Source organism: Bubalus bubalis, chromosome 9 (assembly GCF_019923935.1).
Source record: "Bubalus bubalis isolate 160015118507 breed Murrah chromosome 9, NDDB_SH_1, whole genome shotgun sequence".
Classification (NCBI taxonomy): domain Eukaryota; kingdom Metazoa; phylum Chordata; class Mammalia; order Artiodactyla; family Bovidae; genus Bubalus; species Bubalus bubalis.
The window spans coordinates 45,812,420-45,838,427 of NC_059165.1; the positions used below are offsets into that span (position 1 = coordinate 45,812,420).

General features: G+C 38.6%; 1 protein-coding gene and 1 non-coding gene across 4 annotated transcripts in view; both read left to right on the top strand.

Annotated features, from left to right (window-relative positions):
- FAM114A2 (family with sequence similarity 114 member A2) overlaps positions 1-26,008 on the top strand; it is a 35,296-nt gene that overhangs the window by 176 nt on the left and 9,112 nt on the right. For 2 of the 3 annotated variants that reach the window (XM_025292369.2, XM_025292367.2), the window contains exons 2-11: positions 4,729-4,970; positions 5,277-5,376; positions 5,782-5,874; positions 9,396-9,487; positions 10,624-10,758; positions 11,269-11,427; positions 12,051-12,174; positions 16,524-16,603; positions 24,168-24,308; positions 24,806-24,945. In XM_025292369.2, the coding sequence (XP_025148154.1) occupies positions 4,743-4,970; positions 5,277-5,376; positions 5,782-5,874; positions 9,396-9,487; positions 10,624-10,758; positions 11,269-11,427; positions 12,051-12,174; positions 16,524-16,603; positions 24,168-24,308; positions 24,806-24,945 (1,292 nt within the window). In that variant the 5' untranslated portion in view covers positions 4,729-4,742. Of the gene's footprint in view, positions 1-93; positions 296-4,728; positions 4,971-5,276; positions 5,377-5,781; positions 5,875-9,395; positions 9,488-10,623; positions 10,759-11,268; positions 11,428-12,050; positions 12,175-16,523; positions 16,604-24,167; positions 24,309-24,805; positions 24,946-26,008 lie in introns of those variants that run through there. The other variant, XM_044947429.1, reaches the window with a different exon arrangement.
- On the top strand, positions 1,435-1,537 carry LOC112587139. Its single transcript, XR_003111673.1, has one exon. It is a non-coding gene; the product is annotated as a U6 spliceosomal RNA (small nuclear RNA).

A 26,008-nucleotide genomic window follows, 5' to 3' on the forward strand; every position in this document is an offset into this window, starting at 1 on the left:
GGGCCGGGTGTGGGGTCCCGGGGTCGCCGAGGAACGGGGGGAAGCAGCCTGGGGCTGGGCGGCTGGCCCCTCGCGGTGGACGCTGATGCTGCGAAGCCCGTGTGAGGAATTCTCGTCGTTGTCAGCGTCGGAGAACTTAGGAGCCCAGGTTTACGCCAGAACTCCCGTTGGGCACCCGGTCTTGTAATTGGGAAGAAGGGAGAGCAGATTTTGTCCGTCTTGAGACAAGTGGTTATTTTAGTAAAGATAGTAATGCTCCAGGCAACCACTTCGTACTAACAGCTGCTGTTACCCGTGAGCGATATGTGCCAGGCTCTGTTCCGAGCCCCTCACGTCCACTGGGTCGTTTTGTCTTTCTAGGAACTCTGGCATGTAGGTTTTACACATGTGGAACCAGAGACTCAGATAGGTGACTAATCCCACAGTCACTCAGGTACAAAGTTGGAAGAGTGTCAGCCTAACTCCAGAGCCCATTATATTATTATGTACTATATATAACATCTAATGTGTGTGTTAAGTACATATCACTGTGTTTTGTAGCTTGGCGAGAGCACACGGATAGCAAATAGATGGTAAAAGAAAAAGTAAATATGTGTATTCAGCTACAGGAAACATTGATGGAACTTTGTGCAAGAACTGTGTAGCTCTGGGAGTTCTCTGGTGGTCCAGTGATTAAGACTGCACCCTCACTGCCTAGGACTGGGGACCAGGGCAACTAAGATCCTACAAACCACGCTGTGTGGCCTAAATAAATAATTTGATTAAAACAACAACAAAATAGCAACTCTGTAGCCTTTCCTGTTAGGCCCCTGTAAGTAGGCAGAAATTGTCTTAAATTAATTCCCAGTCTCCAAAACTTGTCATACAGTTCAGTTTAGTTCAGTCCCTCAGTCATGTCTGACTCTTTGCGACCCCATGGACTGCAGCATGCCAGACCTCCCTGTCCATCACCAGCTCCCGGAGTTTACTGAAACTCACGTCCATTGAGTTGGTGATGCCATCCAACCGTCTCATCCTCTGTGCCCCATTCTCCTCTCGCCTTCAATCTTTCCCAGAATCAAGGTCTTTTCAAATGAGTCAGCACTTTGCATCAGGTGGCCAAAGTATTGGAGTTTCAGCTTCAACATCAGTCCTTCCAATGAATATTCAGACTGATTTCCTTGATGTTTTAGAAGTGTATAATGTATCATATAATGTATGGTATATCATATACTCTATGGGCTAGGATCTATGATGTTATATAAATCTATCTTTCTAGCTTTATGCCTCCCCATCATTCTCCTTCTCATAACAACTACTTCCGGTATCTGTCTGCATTCCACACTTTAATATCTCAGACCTTTGAGCTTTCCTTTGTGTAGTTTCCACACCTTTGAATTCTCTCATTGGCGTCTTGATCTGTCAAAATCCTCAAAATCCTAAGTGCCCTTGTGCTGGCTTTGGCAGCTAATATACTAAAATTGGAACCACCCAGAGAAGATTATCAGGGGCCCTGCTCAAGAATGACTCCCAAATTTGTGAAGCCTTCCAAATTTTTTGGCTATGCTCCAGTGTCTTGTAGTTTATAGTCCATGGAAACTTGAATAGAATTTGCATTCTACTATTATGTGAAAATTGTATAAATCTTAATTATGTTGGTTTGATTCACAATGCTTTTCAGGTAGTAGACCTGTTTCTCTCTATATTCATTCTATTAATGGATATTCATTTTTCTAATTCATTCTATTAGTGGATATTCATTCTATTAATATCCTTCTATTTCTCTGTATATTCATTCTATTAATTTTTGAGAGTTTTATATTGAAACTCTGACTAAAAATCTTAGTTTATCTATTTAAAAAAATAATTGTAATATATAGTGGATCCATATGTAACCTTGTTCAGTTTTTCCAAGTCTCCTGTAAATGTGTTATCATGCTTTTGTAATAAAAAAAAAACTAAAAAAGACCAAAATCCTAAGTGCCCTTTAAGGCAGATGTTACAAGTTCAGATGCCTACAGAGGTTACTCAGGTAACATAAATGAGTCAAGTGGAGTTGGGTGGAGATTATGGGGATCTAGAGAGCACTACCCTGTCTAAAAGATCCCAGCAAATATTTGGCATGAGGCAGAGAAGGCAATGGCACCCTACTCCAGTACTCTTGCCTGGAAAATGCCATGGGCAGAGGAGCCTGGTAGACTGCAGTCCATGGGGTGGCTAAGAGTCGGACAGGACTGAGCGACTTCACTTTCACTTTTCACTTTCATGCATTGGAGAAGGAAATGGCAACCCACTCCAGTGTTCTTGCCTGGAGAATCCCAGGGACCGGGGAGCCTGGTGGGTCTATGGGGTCGCACAGAGTCGGACACGACTGAAGTGACTTAGCAGCTGCAGCAGCAGTTATTACCAAGTTGAATGTGGGCCCAGTGTTGTCAGATCTTTCGGTTTTACAAAGGAAGTTGGAGATTTCTATTTGTATATGAAGTCTGATTTTTAAATGTTAAACCAATTAGTATAAAAAAGCATTAAACACTCTGCAGGCCAAACAAAAACCTCTGTAGGCTTGATTTGGAACTCAGAATTCCAGTTTGTGATCACTGTTCTGTGCTATTTAAAGTTTTTAAAGGTATTTAAAGTTGAATGTTATTTCCTGATCCTCGCATACTTTTCCTTGCTGCCTGTCCTTTAAATTTTTTTGTGTACCTCAATTATAGTGCTATTTACAGGCTGCCTTAGTTGTTGTTATGTCTCTCATTTTTAGTATGTTAGAAATGTTTTGATGGCATCGATGGATTGGATCTAATTATGTGGTTAGATTGTGTATGTGTGAGTTAGTCTCCTCTGACTCTTTGCAACCTCATGAACTGCCCCTGTGTCCATGGAATTCTCCAGCAAGAATACTGGAGTGGGTTGCCATTCCCTTCTCCAGGGGATCTTCCCAGTCCAGGGATTGAACCTGGGTCTCCTGCATTGCAGGTGGACTCTTTACCATCTGAGCCACTAGGAAAGCCCGTGGTTAGTATATATAGGTACAAGATATGTGCTTATTCATACTTAAGGTCTGGGTGTGTGTATGTATGTGTGAAATGCATTTTTTTTCCTCCCCTGGTGATACTTTGTTATCTCAGAAACCAGCATCTCCTGTTTGTAAATACACCAGTAATATCTTTGTTTTAATCGCTAAAGCTCTGTACTTCTGGAAGGAATTGAATTGGTTAACTTTGCTGTTCAAAAGCTGGCGTGATGTAAATCTTATCCTGATAGCTGAAATTTCATAATCTCTCTGAAAAATTGAGGTAGGGACGATTAAGAACTAATAATGTTTTTAAAAAAATGTCAATTAAAGGAAAAGTTAATAAATCGGACTTCATTGAAATTTAAAAGTTTTGCTTTGTGAAAAATTATGAAGAGGTTGAAAAGATAAGCTACAAACTAAAATAAAATATTTACAAAGCACATATCTGACAAAGGACTTGAATTGAGCTCTCAAAACTTAACAGTAAAAAAAAAAAGTCCAATTAGGAAGCGAGCAAAAGATAAAAATAGCTGTTTCACTGAAGAGGATATACAGATGGCAAGCACATGAAAAGATGTTCAGTATTATTACCATTAGAGAAATGCAATGTAAAGCTTAAACCCATATTAGCGCACCTATGTCAGAATGGTTCAAATAAAAAAGAACACTGCCAAATGCTGATGAGAATAAAAAGAAACTTGATTTCTCGTATATTGCTGGTAGAAATGTAAAATAGTTCAACTACTTTGGAAAAGAGTACGGCAGCTTCTTAAGTCCAAGATTGCCACTAGTGGCTCAGACGATAAAGTGTCTGTTTGCAATGCAGGAGACTCGGGTTTGATCCCTGGGTTGGGAAGATCCCCTGTAGAAGGAGATGGCAGCCCACTCCAGTATTCTTGCCTGGAGAATCCCATGGACTGCGGCGCCTGGCAGGCTACAGTCCATGGGGTCGCAGAGTCGGACACGACTTGAGCGACTTCACTTTCACACAGCTTCTTACAAAATTAAGCATGCACCGGTCATTTATTCCAGGGAAATGAAAGCTTATATTCCCATAAAAGCCTGTATATAAATGTTTATAGGCATTTTAGTTGTAATAGGCCTAAACTGGAAACAGCCCGGGCATCCTTCAACAGGTGAGTGGTGAAACAACTGAGATGCACCCATACCAAGGAGCACTGCTCAGCAATGAAGAGGGAGAAACTACTAACGCAGCGACTTGCATGGATCTTGAGGGACTTTTGCTGAGTAAAAAAACTCAGTCTCAAAAGGTTACATGCTGTATGACTGCATTTATGTAACATCTTGAAATGACAAAAATAGAGAGATGGAGAGTGTCAGTGATTGCTGTGGGTTAGGAGGTGGGTGGGAGTGGCTAAAGATAGCTAAAACACAAGGGATCATTGTAATCGAATTATTCTGTATCCTGACTGGTGATGATTACATGAATCTGCATGTGATAAAATTACATAGAAGTAATTATGCTTGCACGAATGAGTGTAAAGCGGGTGAAATTTTGAGTTAGATCAGGGGATGGTATGTATCGGTATCCTGGTTATGAAATGCTATAGTTACACAAACTGTTACCTTGGGGAAAATTGGGTGAAGAGTATATTAAGAGCTCTATTATTTCTTACACCTGCATGTGACTTAGTGATAATCTCAAAAAGTTTAAACAAGTAAAAAAAGCCTATAATTAATTTTTTGGGGTCGGGGGGCTTTTATTTTACCAGGCAATGATCTAATCATGTCAAATAAAGATGATCTTGAGACTGCAGTGATAACTGAAGCAACTCCCATCCGTGAAGATGAGAACTTTGAGCCAGTCAAGAATTTTGAGTCAGTTGACCAGAGTGCCAACTCGGAGAGTAAATCAGAACCCGCAGCTTCTACTCGGAAAAGACCAGAGTCCAAACCTTCTAGTGACCTTGAGACAGAAGTTTTCCCTGTTCAGGCATCACAGGCTGCAGGCAAAGTAGAGTATCTATTAAAACACTGAAATTAAAAAATATTGGAGCTAAAAGGAACATGGAATCAATACAAACTTGGAATTATACTTATTTACTTCCTTTTAAAACCATAAAACACTAAATTTTCTCAGTTCTATAAATGCTTACATGCAGTTAACATACATCTGCCAGTCAGTACATTTCTTGAGCCACACAGTATGTGTTTGTTCAGCCATACTTTTGGCCAATAATTAGCTACCTTGTGTATGCACTCTGACTTCCCTCTAATTTTTTCATTTTTCTTTGGTTTTTCTGGCTACTGGGAAAAATAGGAGACTGTTTCCAAAGATGTACCCCAGTCCGGATGGGGCTATTGGGGCAGTTGGGGCAAGTCCTTGCTGTCCTCAGCCTCAGCTACAGTAGCCACAGTAGGTAAGGTCATCAGTCATTTTGTTAATTTTTGTGCATATTTTGCTACAGATCTGTGTTAAAAATGACTTTGTTAATCATTCTTCCATGATTATGCAGAGGCTTTATAGTTTGAGGATGCATTAGAATGATGGGCTGATTTATATTGCCACTAAAATTTATAATTTTCATTAGAAGGTTGACATTTAAGAATTATAAATATAAAACTATTATTTAGTGATAATCAATTTTTGGGGGGAGGAGATAAGGATAAACTCCCCAAAATCAGTTATATAAGGTCAAAGTAAAGTCTTGTAGTTGTAATGAATTTTAAAATCTGTGGGTTTGAATTTTGGTTTGTTTCTTAAGTTTTGGTGGCTAATTGCAAATAATATTCAAATATGAAAATGTTATCATTTTTCTCATCAGGACAAGGTATTTCAAATGTCATTGAGAAGGCAGAGACTTCCCTTGGAATCCCTAGTCCTAGTGAAATTTCAACGGAAGTCCAGTATGTAACAGGTCAGTATGTGGAAATGTTACAGCCTAGAATTATAGATTGAAATGGAATAGTTCAGCTCATTTCTTCAGTAGATGTTTATGAAGTGTGATGTTCAGAGTGTCATGGGACTGATGAGAAAGGAGACTTGAAATCTTTGACTGACAGAGATGTATGTCCTTTAACCACTTAGGTGTCTGTTTTTCATTATTTATGCATTGGGATGATATTTTATATTGCAGAGGACTGTTATAAACATTAAATAAAACCATGAATATAGAATGTAAAAATTGCCTACCTTTTTGCTTGGCACAATTGAGTAAGAGTCTAATAAGAGTTAGCTGTATGTGAATCTATTGTGGCTTGAAAAAATATTTTAATGTATTAGTTTTGGTGTTGTTGCACTGTCACTAAAGTTGGTTCATTTTTTTAAGCCTTTTTTTCCTGTCCTTCAGTTTGCATAGTTTTTGTTGTGGCTTTGCTAATCTTTTGCTGTGTCTAATGCTATTAAGTCTACTCAATGACTTTTAAAAGGACCTGGGTTCCATCCCTGGGTTGGGAAGCTCCCCTGGAGAAGGGAACAGCTACCCACTCCAGTATTCTGGCCTGAAGAATTTCATGGACAGAGGAGTCTGGCAGGTTACAGTCCATGGGGTCGCGAAGAATAAGACACGACTGAATGATGTTCAGTTTTACTTTCATTATATTTTCAACTCTAGAAATTCCATTTGTTTCTTTTTTCTTTGAATTTTCCATTTCTCACCTTCCGATGTATTTATTTTAGTGTCCCTGTCTGCTAATACTGTCATCTCTGACATTTGAATCTATTTTTGTTGACTAGTATTTTTTCTTGGTTATGGATCACATTTTTCATTTCTTTGATTCTCGAAATTAAAAATGTTACATAGTTGAGTGGATTTTGTTGTCTTTTAAAGGGAGTGAGTTTTGTTTGGAGGGCAGTGAAGATATTTGTAGCTTGTGTGCATGCTTAGTTGCTCAGTCATGTCCAACTCTTTATGACCCCCTGGACTGCAGTCTGCCAGGCTTCTCTGTCCATGGGGTTCTCCAGGCAAGAATACTGGATTGGGTTGCCATGTCTTCTTACAGGGGATCTTCCCAACCCAGAGATCGAACCCAGGTCTCCCACATTGCAGGTGGATTATTTACCGTCTGAGCCACTGGAGAAGCCCAAGAATACTGGCGTGGGTAGCCTATCCCTTCCTCAGGGAATCTTCCCGACCCAGGAATCGAACCGGGGTTTTCTGCATTGCAGGCCAATTCATTACCAGCTGAGCTACCAGGGAAGCCCATTTGTAGATTAGGTTGATCTTTTTAAGACTTCATTTTAAGCTGCTTTAGGGTGAATCTAGGGTAGCCTTTATAAGTGCTAGTTTAGCTTAGCTACTAAGCCTCTGATCCTTCTGAGGTTTCTATCTAATTTCTAGGTGTTTAACTAGGTCTGTCTACTTGATTGTTTGGAAGTCAAGTATCTCTCAGCCTAGCATGAGCTTTGGGCATTGTTTAGTTTACAGCTTCATGGTCATTCTTTGCCCAGTATCATGGAGTCTTCCAATATAAGAATAGCTTAGTATTCAGCCCAAGACTCAATGGCATGCCTGTGTAGATAGCTGGAAATCTTTACCTCTGTAGCTCCCTCCTCTTCAGGAAGGCCTTCAGGAATCCCGTCTGCTGGCTGGCTGTGCCGGCTGCTCTGCGTCCCGTGTGTCTCACTGTGGCCTGTGAGCTCCTGGGACGCTTGGCTTTCACTCGGGCAGTGGAGGGGACTGCTGAGGGAGGTTTATGACGCCCTTGGTGACAAACGTGATTTGAGCTCCTTTATAATCAGTAACTGCCTGCCTGCCTGCCAAGAACGACCACGCCTCTCTACTTTGCCCGTTACTGAGGGTGACAGAGTCAGTCACCGTTGTCCTGTTTCGTTCGCCTTTGGAAATGTTGAAATCCACACCCAGCTAGTGACCAGTGACCTAAAGGTGATTCCCCTAGTAAGACGGACTTTCCTAGAGAAACCTGAGGACTGCGTGCTTGGTATATTTTAAATGTTACATTTTATTTAAGAGGATTAAAGCCCTGATATTATTTTCCTAAAAAAAAAAAAAAAAAGTCAAGTCTGAAGATATTGTGGGTTCAGTTTCAGGCCACTTCAATAAAGTGAATATTGTAATAAAGTGAGTCTCACAAGTTTTTTTTTTTTAGTTTTCAAGCACATGTAAAAATTTATACTATGTTATAACCTATTAAGTGTGCAGTAGCATTATCTCTTAAAAAAAGTGTATATACCTTAATTAAAAAATACTTCATTAATGAAAAATACTAACCATTATCTGACAATGGAGGGTTACACAAACCTTCAGTTTGCTAAAAAAAAAAAAAAAAAGCATTATCTGAAGAGTGCAGTAAAGTGCAATAAAATGAGGTGTACTTGTACTCTGACCTGCAAATTCCAGGTGCTTCAGCTTTCTTGCCTGTTTCTTCCACTTAGTAAGACTACCATGCTCTGCTTGGGTTTCCCTTCCTTGTGCTGTGGTCTGGAAAGCAAACCAATCAGAATTCTCTTCATTTTTTTCTTTTCTCTCCTGAACCATAGTCCAGTATAGTCTGTTGTCTAGTATCTGGAGATAATTGTTCTTCATATTTTGTCTACTTTTCTAGATGTTGTGGTAGAAGGGCAAGTCTGACATCAGATAATCCATCATAGTTGGAAGCAAAAGTCCTCCCTACAGTAGATTTATTTGTTGATCTTCTATAATAGATTTTAGTGTTAATAGTACAGATTAAAAAAAAATCTCCCTAATGCATGTCTGAATCTTATGAAGAAGGATAATTTTCTAGGATAAAGTTTAAAATAGTCTGGATTTGAAAAAAAAAAATCAGATTTATTGAGTTAATAATTTACATAAAGTTTGCTCTCTTTAGGTATAGTCATCCTGTAATGTCCATGGGGATTGGTTCCAGGAGCCCTCCAGTAGATACCAAAATCCTCAGATGCTCAAGTCCTTTATATAAAATGAGTATCCACAGGTTTGACATCACAGAACAGAGGACCAACTGTTTATAGTTTTATGTATTTTGATAAGCATTAAGTCCTCTTTACACTGTGTAATCATAGTCCATTGTGGCTATTCAGATATAGAATATTTCCTATATCTGTCTATACAGGACACAAGAATATTTTTACACCACACCCCCCATGCCCCTTTGTAGTCATTCCCCTCCACCAGTTCTTCACTCTCAGTGACCACTGACCTGTTTTCTGACCCTGTGGTTTTACCTTGTGCAGAAAATCATGTTGTCTCTTATATATAATCAGTAGGTTGTTCAAAAGACTGGATTTTGTTTTGAAATGAAAATGAAAAAAAGTTGCCTTAACTTATATTTTAAATAAGCAAATGGTTTAAAATGCTTGAGAAATGCTAAGGCCTTGTATGTTGGAAGTAAGATCTGATTTTAAAAAACTCATATAGATGCTAATAAAGCAAACCTATTTACGGACTGTCCATATTTACACATCCCTTCCCTACTATAGGAGAGACAAGTGCCAAAGAGAATGGAAACTCCTCTCCAATGAGTGGGCCGTTTGGGGTATTCTCGACCATCTCTACTGCTGTTCAGAGCACAGTGAGTAAAAATTGCCAAGGTGGCCTGCTTCCTTCCATGGTTATAATGGGTTTTGTCTCTCTCTCTTTCTTTTTCCTTAAAAGTCACGGGGACTGATTACTCTTATGGTAGTTCAAATTGCCGAAGATCATTCACTTTGATCTTAAGTGTAGAGTGAGAGCTACTTGCAAAACTTAGAAGTAAAAGAGGGAGGAGGAGATGAGTAATGGAGAGGTAATGTACATAATATTTTATGGACTAAGAATTCTTAGTTTGTTGATCCTAGAAAAACCTCTCTGCTTTACAAAAATATTTTTCTCATAATTACATCTTTTAGATGAAGGGAAAATGAGATGTTTATGATGAGTACTTATAAAGGCATAGATGATTAGAAACATTTTTGAAAGGATTATATAGGAAGCTTAATATCTCCTGCATGACAATAGCTAGTACTTTTTATTTTAACTTTTTACTTAGTATAATCTATATTCAGAAAAATGAAATCATAAGTGTTTGGTTTTAATTTTCACAATGTGCTCATACTCAGATTGAGAAACAGCATGGTGGTATATCAGATGTCTCCCTGTGCTGTCTCCCTGTCTTCTATGCCTCCCTCTCTTGCCTTCTAAGGTAGCTACAATTCTGTCTTCTACCAACATACATTAATTTTGCTTGCTGTATAAAGAATCATAAAGAATGTACTCTATTGTATCTGGTTTCTTTCATTCAGTATTATGTTTGTATAATTTATTCATGGTATAGCTGTGTGGTATATTCCATTTTCTTTGTTGTGCTTCATTGAGTGACTGTGTAACACTCATTCCAGAGTTGGTAAGTGTTGAGGTAGTTTTCAGTTTTTAGCTTTTATAATAGTACTCCTGTGAACATTCTTGTGTGTGTTTTGATGAACCTCTACACAATTTTTTGAGTTTTTAACCATGGGTACAGTTGCTAGGTCATAGGATATTCATATATTCAGACATACTCATAGTTTTCCAAAGTGGGTATACTGCTTTACATTCCCATAAGTACAGTATGATTGTTTTAGTTGCCCCACTTTCTTGCCAGTTGGTATTGTTATCCACTATTTTACATGATCAAAACATGCAGGTGTCTTTCTTCAACATTATTGTGACGAGGTTACATGTGTTTCCTAGGGAAAGAGTGTTATCAGTGGGGGTTTGGATGCCTTAGAATTCATTGGAAAAAAGACAATGGATGTAATAGCAGAGGGGGATCCTGGATTTAAAAGAACCAAGGGTCTGATGAACCGGACTTCTACGCTGTCTCAGGTACTATTTGCATTTATCTGTTTACTTTCTGTTTCTATTTTGATGTGTATTTTTGCCTGTGTTAACTTGGAACCTTGTTAGTATTTCCTTTTGAGGACTTTTTAGTGAAATTTTTTTTAATTAAGGTTTTTTTTTTTTTTTTGGTGAGGGGATGCACAGCTCTAATGCTTAGAAAAATGCGCAGTTCTTTTTTTTTCCTCCTCTTTCCTTCCCTCAGAATGTCTTCTCAATGTAGTATAAGATGCCAAGCCCTTTTAGGGTTGTTTATTAGATTAATAGTAAAAACCATGTTCAGAAAAACACTTGGTTCCTAGGGTGTTATTTACCCTGTGTAGGAGCAAATTATGTGATCATATTTTCCCTGCAGCTCCTGAGCCTATCTGATTTGAATCACAGTTCCATAATGAAAGAGCAGTGTTATTCATCTCAGTTTTGCTTCCCTCGACTTTCAAAACTCATCCTTAAGCTTTTGTTATGTATTGCAGTATAATGCCTCCACCTCTCTTTCAGGTTTTACGAGAGGCAAAGGAGAAAGAAGAACTATGGACTTCCAATGAGGTTACCATGGAAACAGACAAGAAAACTCATTATGGGCTACTCTTTGATGAATTTCAAGGCCTTTCACATCTAGAAGCTCTGGAGATGCTCTCTCGAGAAAGTGAAATAAAGGTAATTCCAAACCAAAAATTTCATCTGGGGTAGTCTTTCAGCAAAAGCACACTGCATAGTCTCTTTGCCTTTGTGCAGTTGGAAAATGAAATGTATGTCAGGTAGAGGCATGAGACACTCTGAAAATACTATGCCAAAACAAACAAATTAATATTTGCATTAATTGCTAGAAAAGAATGAGTCAAGTGTTGTTTCTCTAAATTTTTAAAGACAAATGGACAGATTAACAAAGATGTCTCAATAGTACATCTATTATTTGTCCTTCATCTTGTTCTTTTTTCCAAGTTTCTTTGGCTTAAGATGCTGATTTGGATTTAGTTACCTGTTAGCTTTTAATTGATTCAAGACTGTTTCATTTTCTCCTAATTTTTAAGCTGAGTTAAGCACTAATTTCTATACATTTCTGGTGTATATTGTTTTTGACTAGATGAAGTACATTCAGGGTGGTATGGCTGTAGTGGTTTATATTGTTTTTGGAAGCACAAATTCTCCCTATCTTTCCTCTTGTGTTAAGGTTCTTAAGAGCTTGTGAATTCATAATTTTCATTTTACTATGGTCTATAACCTCTTCTGCATTTGAGAGTGTTTTTCTTTTTCATGCTTATTATCTTATATCAATTCAGGTGAAGTCTATTCTTAATTCTCTAAGTGGAGAAGAGTTAGAGACTCTGAAACTTGAACTGGAGCAACTCAAAGAAGCATTTTCCCTGGCAGAGCTCTGTGAGGAAGAGGAGGAAGAGAAGAAAGGTAATATGGAAATCCAGCATTTGAGTGGGAAAGATGTAGTGTGTTTATGTGCAGTACGTATGTAGATGTCAGTACATATATAACCATCATATGTCCTAAATATTTTATACCAGTCTTGCAAAATTATAATTTTTCCTTGGACACTTTATATACCTTTGAAACTAGCTTCTGAAGTAAGTACAGGGTATCTTGTTGGCTATTTATCAAAGAACTTGAACATGGCAGTAAATGGTCTGTGTATTGTATTAGAACTGACTTGTGAGGAAAATCTAGATCATCAAGGTCAGCTTTTAATATCTGGGAAAATAAGTGGGGCTTTCAGCATAGCCCTGTGGCATTAGAGTCCCTATATATTATTCATTCCAAGTGATGAAGGCAAAAAGATATTGGTCACCAGAATGTACAGAGATACTGAAGAATGCACTACAGAGATCTATCACAGAAAACAAGTCACTATTTTAGAAATATAGGACAGTAAGATATGGGGGTTTGGCACTACAGAATGGCAAAGAATAATAGCATTGATTGATCTCAAGACTTTTACAAATCTCTAACTTTTGCCATTAGATTTTTTAACCAGCAGATGGGGAGTGTTAAAGGGTTGGGGCAAGGCACAATATGCCCTGTCTCAATGTAAGCTGATAGCATAGATTTTTTTTCTTCCATGGCCTCCTACCTGATGGGGTATTAATTAATGAATATTGGGCAGGGATCTATTCTGGTCTGTGGTAATTTTAATGGGTGATGTGGAATATATTTTATTTATTTTTAATTGGAGGATAATTGCTTTACAATGTTGTGTTGGTTTCTGCCATACATCAACATGAATCAGCCATAGGTATACATATGTCCCCTCCTGTCTCCCTCCTGCCTCCCACCCCATCCCACTCCTCTAGGTTATCCCAGAGCCCTGTATGTACCACATCTTCTTAAAGCATTTGTCTGGTTATATAATATCTTGCTAAATAGATAATATTTATATAGTATCTTACTCTGTGTTAAAGAGTCCTGGTACGAAATGGTCCTTGAATATGAATTTTTAAAGCTGTCTTGACATACTGAGAAGACAGTAAGCATGGTAGATAAAAGGATGGATTTTGGAGTTAGACCTGGGTTCTCAATCAAGATCTGCCATTTATTAAGCCTTGTGACTTGAGCTTGTAACCCTGAGCTTCTGTTTCTTCAACTATAAGTAGAGGTGGCTAATCCTTCTCAGTTTGTTATAAGGACTAAATGAAATGTTATGTTTAATGTGTGGCTCATAGTAAACACTCAACAAATGGTGGCTATTATTTTCGTTATTAGAATGGCAGAAGTAAATAAATAAAGATGTTCATTTTCAAAGTCTCACTCAGCAGGACACCTATAAATTGATTTTTGATTTGCTTAAGTTGCTCCATTGCTGCTAAGTCACTTTAGTCGTGTCTGACTCTGTGCGACCTCAACAAATGGTGGCTATTATTTTCGTTATTAGAATGGCAGGAGTAAATAAATAAAGATGTTCATTTTCAAAGTCTCACTTAGCAGGACACCTATAAATTGATTTTTGATTTGCTTAAGTTGCTCCATTGCTGCTAAGTCACTTCAGTCATGTCCGACTCTGTGCGACCCCAGGGACGGCAGCCCACCAGGCTCCCCCGTCCCTGGGATTCTCCAGGCAAGCGCACTGGAGTGGGTTGCCATTTCCTTCTCCAATGCATGAAAGTGAAAAGTGAAAGTGAAGTCGCTCAGTCGTGTCCGACTCCTAGCGACCCCGTGGACTGCAGCCTACCAGGCTCCTCCGCCCATGGGATTTTCCAGGCAAGAGTACTGGAGTGGGGTGCCATTGCCTTCTCCGAGTTGCTCCATTATTCCTAACCAATTCCTGGTTATTTTATGAACTTAATTTAGGTTATTTATACATAATACCATTAACAGTATTTGTTTAATTTAGTCAACATCTCACTTTGTATAGTAATCAGAAATCCTGATTTTCAATACCATTCAGAGGACTCTAGGGAATTTCTAAACAGATGGATTTGTGTCTATGAGATTTTTATTACCTACCTGTTTGCCAGAGATCAGGATTCTTCAAAGACAGCATTGGAGTGCTGCATGCCACCCTTTCCAACAGACCTCCCTAGTGATTCTGGTTGAGAATGCAACACTGACCTTGGTATTTAATTATATCTCAATGAAGTTTAAAAAAAAAAGTATGGTAGGATAGAGGAGAGAAAACCACAGAGCCTGATTCTGGTGATATTGATCATCTTCAGTTTCTGTCAGCATCCTTAGCCTTTACCCTTCTATCTTATGTACCTGATCCCTTCATTTTTGTAGGAGACTTCCTGCTTGTGGTGCCAGCCTATCTTCTGAGCCCTCCCCCCCCCAAAGCACCAACCCGGTCTTCCTTTTGTCTTTGTATACTTTTGTTCTAATACAACAACTGCTTTTTATGCTCAAATTAATGGGGAGTACATGACAAAGATCTCCATTTCCCCCCTGTATTTTATCTTTTCAAAAAATACTTATTTGTTTTGTTTTTTAGATTCCACATATAAGTGATAACGTAGTTTTTATCTTTCTCTGTTTCACTTATTTCACTAAGCCTAATACCAGGTCTGTACATATTACAAATACAGACATTTTTTGATTAACCTTCAGCAGTAAAAGTTTTTTGAGCACTTAAACCCTAATATGTGTGTGTGTGTTTATATATATATATATATATATATATTTGAATGTGTATAAATTATAAACATGTCCCCATAATAATATGTTAATTTACATTTTAAGTGTATCCTAGAAAATAACTTCTTAAAGAGTGAGATAAATGGCTATAAGTAAAAGTCATTTTTTTTCCCTCCTACACTTACTCTTTGAGATGCTTGCATCCCACTTGAATGCACATTCATCCCTTGATCCCAAATAATTTAGAGCTTTGCTGGGAAAACAAAATTCCCTGCTAAGAGTCAGATTTTTAGTAGGCTATGATTAGGAGTTGTTTAAACAAGTTACAAAGGTCACAGTTGTATCATTGAGTGGGGTCAGTTTTTCCCAAATTGTGTTATGTCTGGGATCACTAAACGATTTGAATGGTCTGCCTTGAATCCCAAGGGAGGACAAAAGACTAGCAGATAGAGAAGAATCAAGGCAGATTTTCTTCCCCCTAAGGATTTTGGGGAGAAAGCAGGTATGAAGCTGTAATAATTTGCTTTGGTAACCATGAACTAGTGACTGAGAGATACTCACATAGATTTTAAGTGCTAGGAGATTTCTGTATACAAGAGTTCTCTCTGTAGTCTTTGGTGCAGAAAACACTTGGGCTCTGCTTCAAAGAGGAGATTGGCTAGTATTTAGATGAATAGAGAGAAACAGAGAATTTCCTGTCATTTGTTTGGATGTGTTGATTGTTTTTGATCTTGACTCACCTATTTGCTTGCATGTTTCTCAGGTATTAAGTATTCCATGTTTCACATCATTGTTCATCAAGCTTATTCCAATAGCTTCCTCACCATCCTTCCAACATCTTGGAATCCTTTTTCCTCTTCCTTTCTTATTATCTACCATTATTCTTATCTGGATCCTGGATTATTGCCTCAGCCTTCCTGCTTTCCTTCATGTTTCTCTTGGATTCCATTCCTACCAGAAAGCTAAAGTGATCTTTCTAAAATTTTAATTGGATTTACCTGTCTGTTTAAAATCATTCAGCAGCTCCTCACTCTCTTTGTGGAAAGTTCTGAATTCTTCACCATGGTTTATAACATCCTTTAATACCTGAATCCTGCTTACTTGCCTAGCTTCATTCTATCCCTCTTCTCCTTCTTCCATCAGGACAATCCCAACGTATGGAACTTCTTGCCTTGCTTTCTGGATCTTTGTACTTGTTTTCTCTGCCTGAAGCCATTCTCCTGGCTAACTTGTACTCATCTTTTATGTTCCAACTTAAATTTAGTTTCTTGGGAAGCACATGTGTAGTACTCGGTTAGTACTCTGCCTTCATCAGTTCTCCATTCATGCTTATAGGATGGAATACAAAGAGCACAGGCTGTGGATTGGGGGTGGGAAGGGCAAGGTTTGACTCCTAATTTGTTATGAGATTTGGGGGATGTAAATTAACCTCTTCAGGCCCTATTTTCTTCATCTCTAAAATGGGATAATGATGCCTTTTTTTTTTTTTAACAAGCCCATTAAAAGAATTCATAATAAAATATACATTAAAAAGGATTTTGTAACCACTAAAGCACCTTGCTCGTATAATTCGCTTCTGCTGTTAGTACTACTGCTGCTGCTAGTATTTCTCTTTTCTTCCCCTGCAATGATCCACTCCATTCTTTGTACAGTGTTTTACATCGGACTTGTTTTTCTAGGGGATGAAGACTTTACCAAAGAGATAACAGAGCTATTTTCCCAGCTGCATGTCTCCTCCAAACCAGAGAAACTTGCCAGGGTAAGTTTTTCCTCTTGGTGGGTTTCAGTTTTTTCAGTTTTTTACATACATATGTTTAGTGGATAAAGAATGTAAGGTTGTAAATTCCTGGCAAGGATGTCACCAACACCAAGGGTACATTCTGAGATCCATACCTTGTATCCGCTTTTTGGTTTCACAGGTTAGTGTGCTAAACTCACACTGCGCCTCCCACCTCCAATGCCCCTACACGTCTGCCATCCTCACCTGTTTTCATATGGATTGCTTTGCTTGTCCTAAAGCTTAAATTAGGCCCCGGCCGTTGGTTGTGCTCACCAGCCATTGTGATACCAATGGGCTAGTTCTCTATTGAGGTCTTACTCTCTGTTGACGTTCTCAGGGCTCTGAGTGATTCACAGATGATGGCATGACCCCTGCAATTAGGTAACTAGAGGTTGCCATTTCCCAGAACCCAGTAACTCAGATAATGACCATTTAGCTTGTGGAAATGAGAGTTCTTGGCCTGGACCTTGCTCTTTGGTGGTGGTGCCTGAGCTGTCTTCACACAACTGGAGCACGGAAGGACTTTGGTCAGAGCTCAGAGTGGGTCGGGAGAGACTGTTAGCAGAGTAGGACCCGCCTACCATTTACGCCAGTGTGCCAGCTCTTGGGAACTATTCTCTGGGTCTTGGGCTGCCTGCTGCCTCTTCACTCTCTTCTCCTAATCCCGAGAAACGTCTTAGAATCAGCAGGTACACATTGCTTCCTGGCCAGGGAGAACTGACAGCCATTAAATAGACATCAGAGTCATCTCTTGCGTACCCCAGGGTAAGAAATATGATGCTTGAGGGAAGTTATGCATTGCTCTGTCATTACCAGTGAAAATGCTGCATTCTCCAAGAAAGCTTTCAGCACCTAGCCTCAGCAGCTCCTCTCCCTCATCTTGTCTGTAGCATTTTATAGCTTGGATCATAATGTTTTTGTTTTGGAAATAATATCCAGCTTAGAAAAAAGTTGCAAGAATAGTACAAATAGCCATTCATATACCTTTTATGCAGATGTACCTGATAACATTTTACTTCTGTTCTCTTTTTCTATCCCTTTCTCTCTACCTCCCTCATACACACATGCACACACATGTTGTAACTATTATTGGGATTATTTCTGGCCCTGTCATGTGCAACGCAGGATCTTTAGTTCCACAACCAGGGATCAAACCCATGCCCTCCACAGTGAAAGCACGGAATCTTAACCACTGGGCTGCCAGGGAAGTCCCTGGGACTATTTTTTTTAGAGTAAATTGTAAGTATGATAGCCCTGTACTCCTAAATATTTCAATATGTGTCTCTTAAGAATATGGATATTCCCTTCCATAACCACACTAATTATCAACTGCAATGAATTTAACATTGATACCATACTTTATGTAGTCTGTTGTCTGCATTCCAGTTTTGTCATGACCTGATAATGTCCTTCATTTTTTTCCTCTAATGTTGGAGCAAGAACATGATCATAAATTGTATTTTTTTGTCACATACTCTGTCTCTCTTAATCTGTATTTGCTTTGTTTTTGTTTGTTTAGTCTCTTTTAATATGGAATAGTCCTTAGCCTTTCTTTGTCCTTTATGATTTTGACATTTTTGAGAAATACAAGCCCCTTCTCCCTTTATAGAAGTAGAGTATTCCTTACTTGAGGGTTATCTGATGTTTTCTCATGACTAAAGTCAGGTTATGCATTCTCAGCTGAAAGAGCTCATAAATAATGTTGTATCCTGCACAGGGTACAACATATCTAGAGGCACATGATGTCCATCTGTCCCTTATTGGTGGGGTGTTGTCTGATTTCTTACTGTATGGTTATGATTTTGTTCCTGTGCTGCTAATGAGCTTTCTGTGGGGAGACATTGTTAAGACCATACAAATACCCTGCTGCTCATAATTTAGCATTCTAGATTTAGCAACTATTCATGATTCTTGATGCACCAGTCTTTACTGTGAGGATTGCCAAATGATGATTTGTTTCAATCCCAGTACATGCTTCACATTTACCAGTTGGCTGTCAGCATTCTGCTGAAGAGTTAAGAACTTTCCCTTCTCCCTTTGTCTCTTTATTATCTGTTATTGGTATGGTCTCATGGGTTTCTATTTTTTTCCCCATTGGTTTGTAATTCATTACTGTCCTTAATTACTTTGGTGTTCAAATTGTCCTTCAAGCTGACTCCTGTATGATGTGTCCCTATTAGTCTTTGAGTACTTCCTTATTTGGGGGCATAATAAGATCTTGTGCCTTCCATATTTCTCCCTAGAATCAACCTGAAATTCAAGGAGCCATGGTTCGTTTTTGCTATTTGAAGCCAAAACTTGGGTGCTAGATGTACTCATTGCTTAGGATATCTTTGCTTCTAGGCTTGTTGGCAGAGCTGTGTGTGTATGTGTGTTTGTTGGCAGAGCTGTGTGCATGTGTTAAGTTGCTTCAGTTGCATCTAGCTCTTTGTGACCCTATGGACTATAGCTCACCAGACTCCTCATCCATGGGATTTTCCAGGCAAGAATACTGGAAGGGATTGCCATGCTCTCCTCTAGGGGATCTTCCCAACCCAGGGATCGAACCTGTGAGTCTTATGTCTCTTGAGTTGGCAGGCAAGTTCTTTACCAGTAGTGCCACCTGGGAAGCTGCAGAGCTAGGAAATGTATTTAACTACACACATGTGCACCACCCTGTGTATATGCATAAGTGTATGTATGTGTGTAAATGTGTATACTCATATACTTATTTTAGAGATCATGAGTTCATACCAATAACCCCAGTTTCAGTCCATTTTTATGGATTCTTCCTTGCCTCTCCCCATTTTACATTTGTCTCTTTCACAGTAAGAACTCTGTCTCCCAGTAACATTACCACACTTTCTACTTTCCTCTATTCTGTAATGCATTTGAAATGTATGCTTGCCCATACTACTATAAAACCAATCTACAAAAAAATTTATGATTTATTTACTGTCTCCTCTGGTTAATTTAATTTCATCTTTGAATATGTAGAGGATTAACATGTTTTCAAGTCAAAACTTCAAAAAAATATACACAGAAGTGTCGCTCCCTCCCAATTCCTATCTACTCCATTCTCCACTCTCCTTTTATATTTTGAACTTTCTTGTTTTCCAGCATATTCTTCCTATGTTTCTTTTTTAGATAACAGATATATTTTTTTATCTCCTTCTTATATAAAAGTATACGTAGTATATGTATACTCCATGTAGCACTTTATTCACTTTAACTGTTCAGAGGTACTTCATAAAATTATCATTGGTTCTTATTTGTTTTTAAATGTGTGTATCTTACCTCCCATTCTAACAGTTAAATTTCTTCAAGGCTGGATCTGTGATATGCTTTTTTGTTCTTTAGATCCCACCTCTGCCATCTTACTTTCTGTGCAGTCTTAAACAAGTTGCTCAATCTCTCTGTGCCTCAGCTTCTCTGTCTGTGAGGCAGGGATAATGTAGGGTTCCTGTAAAGATTTAATGTGTTAATACACACAGAGCATTTAAAAGTGCCTGGCCCATAGTAAATATACATTGTTTATGGTCCTGAAGAAGCTATCTCAGTGTGTTATACATTTAGATGTTCAATAAATATATGTTTACAATAAACCTTTATTTTGCTAGGTGCTAGGGAAAAAGTAATGAAAGAGACATAGATTCTTTGCTCAAAGAGATTATAATAATAAGTTATTAGTCCTAGTCATTCTCTGAAAGCAGTTTTCATATTGTTTATATTTTGGGTTTTGAGACTTAAGATATACAATGGTTAAGGATAAGGGCCTGATTATTTCCAGGAATTTATATGAGAGTCTGTATGATTCAGAGGAAAAGCAATGAAGTAAAAATCTGAGAGCACAATTCTGATTCTTATTCTGACCCTCACATGTGATGTGGGCAAATCCCATTCCTTCTTCAGGCCTCACTTTTTTTAAGCAAAATAAATAAATAAGCTGTTGCAGAAGCTAGGCTCAAAGGTGCCTTTTAATTTTTAGGTCTTCCCTAATGGCTCAGTGGTTAAATAATCTGCCTGCAGTGCAGGAGTTGCAGGTTATATCACTGGATCGGGAAGATCCACTGGAGGAGGAAATGGCAACCCACTCCAGTATTCTTGCCTGAAAAATCCCACAGACAGAGGTGCCTGGCCGGCTACAGTCCATGGGGTCGAAAAGAGTTGGACATGACTAAGCATGAGCCTAGAGGCTCAGATAGTAAGGAATCTGCCTGCAATGCAGGAGACCTGGGTTTGATCCGTGGGTCAGGAAGATCCCCTGGAGAAGGGAATGGCTGCAAACTCCAGTTCCCTTGCCTGGAGAATTCCGTGGACAGGAGAGTGACAGCTTATGGGCTATAGTCCATGGGGTTGCAAAGAGTCGGACACAACTGAGCAACTGACAACAGCAACAAGCACTGATGAGTCTAGATCTCAGACTAGTTCCAGACTGATCTGGGTGTGGAGGGTGGCTACCGTTGGTATTTTTTTGAAAAGGATGATAAATTACACTGAGTTGATACAATAGACTGTAATAACGTCACTTAATGTATTTATTACTAGAGAGGTTATTTTAAGTATATATTATGCCTACTAAAATGATTCTTAAGTATGTTAAATTTATAGTATCAGTTTTCTTTCTGTTTTATATGGCCTTATCTCTTATTTTTCTTTTTTCCATCTCACATAAATCAGTGTCTGTTTTTTCTCTCATTTTATCTCCTCAAAGAAATTGTAAAGACTTTCACATATATTTAGACTATTCGTCAACTGTTAGAATTCTTAACAGCCTCATCTTTCACTATTCTCTTCTATATAAATTTTACCTCCCCAACCTCATCTTTTATCACACTTCTCCCATATTGACCTTGGTTCTGTTCCTTGAATATACCAATCTGGTTTCCCTCTGCTTATGTCTCTCATTGTCTAAATATTTTATATGGCTAATACCTCTTACATTTCATAATTCAGCTCAAATATTGCTCCTCAGAGATTTCCTGCCCACCCAAATGGAATCTGCTTTCTACTCACCCACTCTACACTCTTTAGCACTCCATTTTATTTTCTTCATGCATTTACATGTTTGCTTGTTAATTGTCCTTTGGTAGTAGAATAAAGATCAGGGCTGTAGTTTGTGTTAGTCACTATATTCCCAGCATCTAGGACACTATGTGCTACATATTTGTAACAAATGAATGAATGTGCCCTATTATCTGGTCTTACCAGTTATCTGACAGTTTTCTCAGTACACCTTGTGTTTTCTTGCTTCCAAACCTTTATATAGTTAATGTGTTTATTTATTTATTAATTTTGAAGGTTAATGCATAAGTAGTGGGAAGGTTATAGATCAGAGCCAGATTATGCCTGAGGGACTTTTGGGAGTCCCTGTATTACAGGGGAAAGAACCTTGAAGTGAATGTCGAGTACATAGATTTTACTCTAGCTCATTCATGTGTACCCTTGGTTATAGTACCACTTATTGATCCTTAAAGGCTCAGCCCTAATACTATGTCTGTAATAAAGCCTGCAATTCTCTCAGTTTTCAGTTGGAATGACTCTCAAGGTCTTCTTTGGATTCCTATTGCTTAGTTACAGCTCTGACCACATTCTGTCTATATAAAGTCACTCAAGTGGGTTAACTCATGTAATGACAATAAACATTTCCTTAGAAACCTGGACTCTCTTAGTTGCAAGTGACAGAAACTTAAGTCAGACTGGATTAAGAGAAAGGCATATTTATTAGCTCAAGAAACTAGAAAGCTGGGGCTTCCTTGGTGGCTCAGTGGTAAAGAATCTGCCTGCCAATGCAAGGAGACCTGGGTTCAGTCACTGGGTTGGGAAGATCCCTTGGAGAAGGAAATGGCAACTCACTCCAGTATTCTTCCTGGGAAATCCCATGGACTTAGGAGCCTGGTGGGCTACAGTCCATGGGTTTCAAGAGTCGGACACAACCTAGCAACCAAACAACAACAAGTTGAAAAGGTATTTAGGGGACTGTAGGCATACATAAAAGGGTTGTTGAGGTGCCCATCTCCTGGGCTGTCTTTGAAAGTTACTTGGAGCAGACAGTGTTTGGATGGAGAAATGAAAGAAAATTGAATTGCCTTGATTTAAGGGGAAAAAATGGGAAAGACACTCTGGAATAAGTAAATAACATGAAAGAACAGGCACATTATTGGACATTATTAATCAGTTCATAAAGTGGAAAGTGGTGAGAGAAGCTGGAGAGGTAGGTAGACTAGATCATGGGCACTTTTTAGATCATGTCAAAGAGCATGATCTAGTTGATGGGGAGCCATTGAAGAGAAGCGGAGAAATCAGCTATGGGCTTAGATAGATCACTGGTACCACTGTGGAAGATGGATTTTAAGATGAGCCAAATTGGAAGCAGGGAGACCAGAGTGCTATTGCCATAAAGTATATCTGGACTCCTGTGGTGGTAACAGGAAGAGGAGAGGCAGATTGGAGAAATACGTAGGCTAAAATCAGACCATGTTGGTGCTTGGAAAGGAAGAATTTAGGATGGCTCAGGTATTTTGGCTTGGATGACTGGTGGTTCTTCTAAAGCTCAAGGGAATAAGAGAGGATGAAAAAATTAGGGGTAGGGAGAGAAAGATGACATTTAATTAAATTTTGTCCATGTTACACATGATATAGATGCCATAGGATATCCTGATATGTATGTCAAGCAAGGATTTGGAATATGTTGTTTTCAGGAGAAGTTAGTGCTGGAGGTAAGGATTCAGGAGTCAGCAGCAGATAGGGAATAGTTAAAACTACTGAGTTAGGACTGATGGAGAGAGAAGAGAGTAGGGTGAGAGAAGTAGAGAGCCATGACTGCTATTTGGTTTGAGCAGTATTGACTAGGAAGGGCTATGGGGGACTTTCTAGAGGGATGGGAATGTTCTGTATCTTGATCTGGGTCACATAAACATAAATATGTACACATGTAATGTGTCATACTCTGAAAATTTGTGCACTTTATGTAAGTTACACCTGAGTTTAAAAACAGCCAAAGGATTAGAGAATTCAAGAGGGAATGAGTGGTCATAGATGTTAAGAGTTTTATAGCGATCTGGTGAGTTCAGCACTGAGAAGTTCAATGGTATGTTTGGGTGAGAACAAGAACGCTGACTTCCATTGTGCTAAAATGTTTCTGATGGAGGCACAGGAATCTTGGTGAGCTAAATTAAATTGCTGATGGACTATACAGCTATCCCTTGACAGCCTCAGAAGTATCCTGCTTCCAGGGACCCCTCTTGATACCAAAATTCAGGGATGCTCAATTTCCCGATACAAAATGGTGTAATATTTGCATATAACCCATGTACATCCTCTAGTATAAGTTAAATCATCTCTTGATTACTTATAATACCTAATACAGTGTAAATGGTGTGTATATAGTTGTAAAAGCAATATAAATGCTGTTGAAGTTGCCAGCCTTTGGCAAACTCGGGTTTTGCTTTTTGGAACTTTCTGGATTTTTTTTTTCTGAATATTTTCAGTCCATGGTTGATTAACTCTGAAGATGTGGAGCCTGTGGATATAGAGGGCTGACTGTAATCTTTTTCTTATTTAGGCAAGAAATACAGCCTATGAGTGGATCAGGACATCTCTGGCCAAACCGTTGAAAGAGAAGGAAGAAGGAGAAAAACATTTGGAAGCAGAAAAACAGTTGGAAGCAGAAAACATTGAACAGATCAATAACAAATCAATAGAGGTAAAATGAAAACAACTAAGGCTTTTTTTTTTTTTAATTTAAGATGGGAGTATCGTAAGAGAAGGCCCTAAGCTATTTCTATTTTTGTTGTACTGCTATCCATAATTTCTACTTTGTGATCCAAGATCCCAGCATCTTAGTTCCAAACTACAGGATGGAAAGAGTGAAGAAAAAGAGACAAAGGGTGCATGTGTGTGGCGTCATGAGAAGGTTCCCAGAAGCTAACATCTGACACTTTTTATTCTAATCGTTTGGCTAAAACTTGGTCACATGGTCACACTTCAGGGGAGCCTCTTTTTTACATCTGTGAGCCCAGTTATAAAATTATGTAACAACTCTAGAAGAAGAGGAGGTTTATTGACGGGCAGGTACTAGTCTTTGTTGCTTTCAAGGTACTGAATACTTCAGTATGGGAGAAGCAAGGTGGTGTCATTTCCTCTTGTATAAAAAAAGCCAAGCGCTCAGACTTGTTATGCTTTGTTTTGTTTTCCATCCAGGATATCCATGCATTTGCAATCCGGAGCCTAGCAGAACTGACTGCCTGCTCAATTGAACTTTTTCACAAAACAGCGGCTCTGGTTCTACATGGCCGGAAACAGGAAGTAACAACCATAGAAAGGAGCAGAGCCCTTTGCCAGTGAGTGTAATAAGTATCCCTCTAAAAGGAAGCATATTGCTGTAAGAGTTTTCTCAGTTTTCTTTCCAAAGTTTTAGAAACTTTCCTCTCAATAAGATGTTATTCACGTTGCACCATTCACATCTTTGAGGTTTATTTTGGATTTTGTTTATTTTCATTGAGCCTTAAATCTGCATTAGAAATTTACCTTTTTTAATTAACCAACTCATACTCTGAAAACTATTTTTTCCCCAGATTATTGGCCTTAGTTGGAATAGAATTGTACATAAGTGAAAACAGAAAATAGTTCTGAGAACCTCAGTTTTTTTTTAATTTAAAAAAAAAATTATTTATTTATTTTTGGTTGTGCTGAGTCTACATTGCATAACAGTTGCTAGATTTTGAGTGCTAACTATATGCCAGGTACCATGCTAAGTGAAGTGAAGTGAAGTCGCTCAGTCGTGTCTGACTCTTAGTGACCTCATGGATGGCAGCCTACCAGGCTTCTCCGTCCATGGGATTTTCCAGGCAAGAGTACTGGAGTGGGCTGCCATTGCCTTCTCCATGCTAAGGGATACATATAAATGTATCATTAGTAATCTTTAAAACAAACTTCAAGATAAGTGATCAGTCCAGCTTTAAAAATGAGGAAACGCAGACTTAAGTAAATTGCCAAGTTTTGCAGACTGGGATTTAAACCCAGGTCTAAGTTTCAAACCCTTTTTTTTTTTTTGGTTTGTTTTTTACTATATTGATGATTTTGAACAAAATTTTTAAAAATAATAGAATGTAGATAATTACAGGAGGAAAAAAAAAAACCCCTACTGTTTTCTATAGTCACAAGAGGGAGAAAACAAAATCCTACTGTTTTCTAACTAAATCTCCTAATTAAATAATGAGAATTTTCATTGGGAAAAAAACGTGAGTGAGAGTGTCTAGTGTATTAGGATTAGAAGAGACCCTTGATGGTCTCTGGGCCTCTTCTTCACTACACTGTTGCTGCCCCTCTACAACATTCCATAAGGAGGGGGCCTAGTCTTGTTTTAAACATTTTTAGGATGAGAAGTGAAGTTGCGCAGTCATG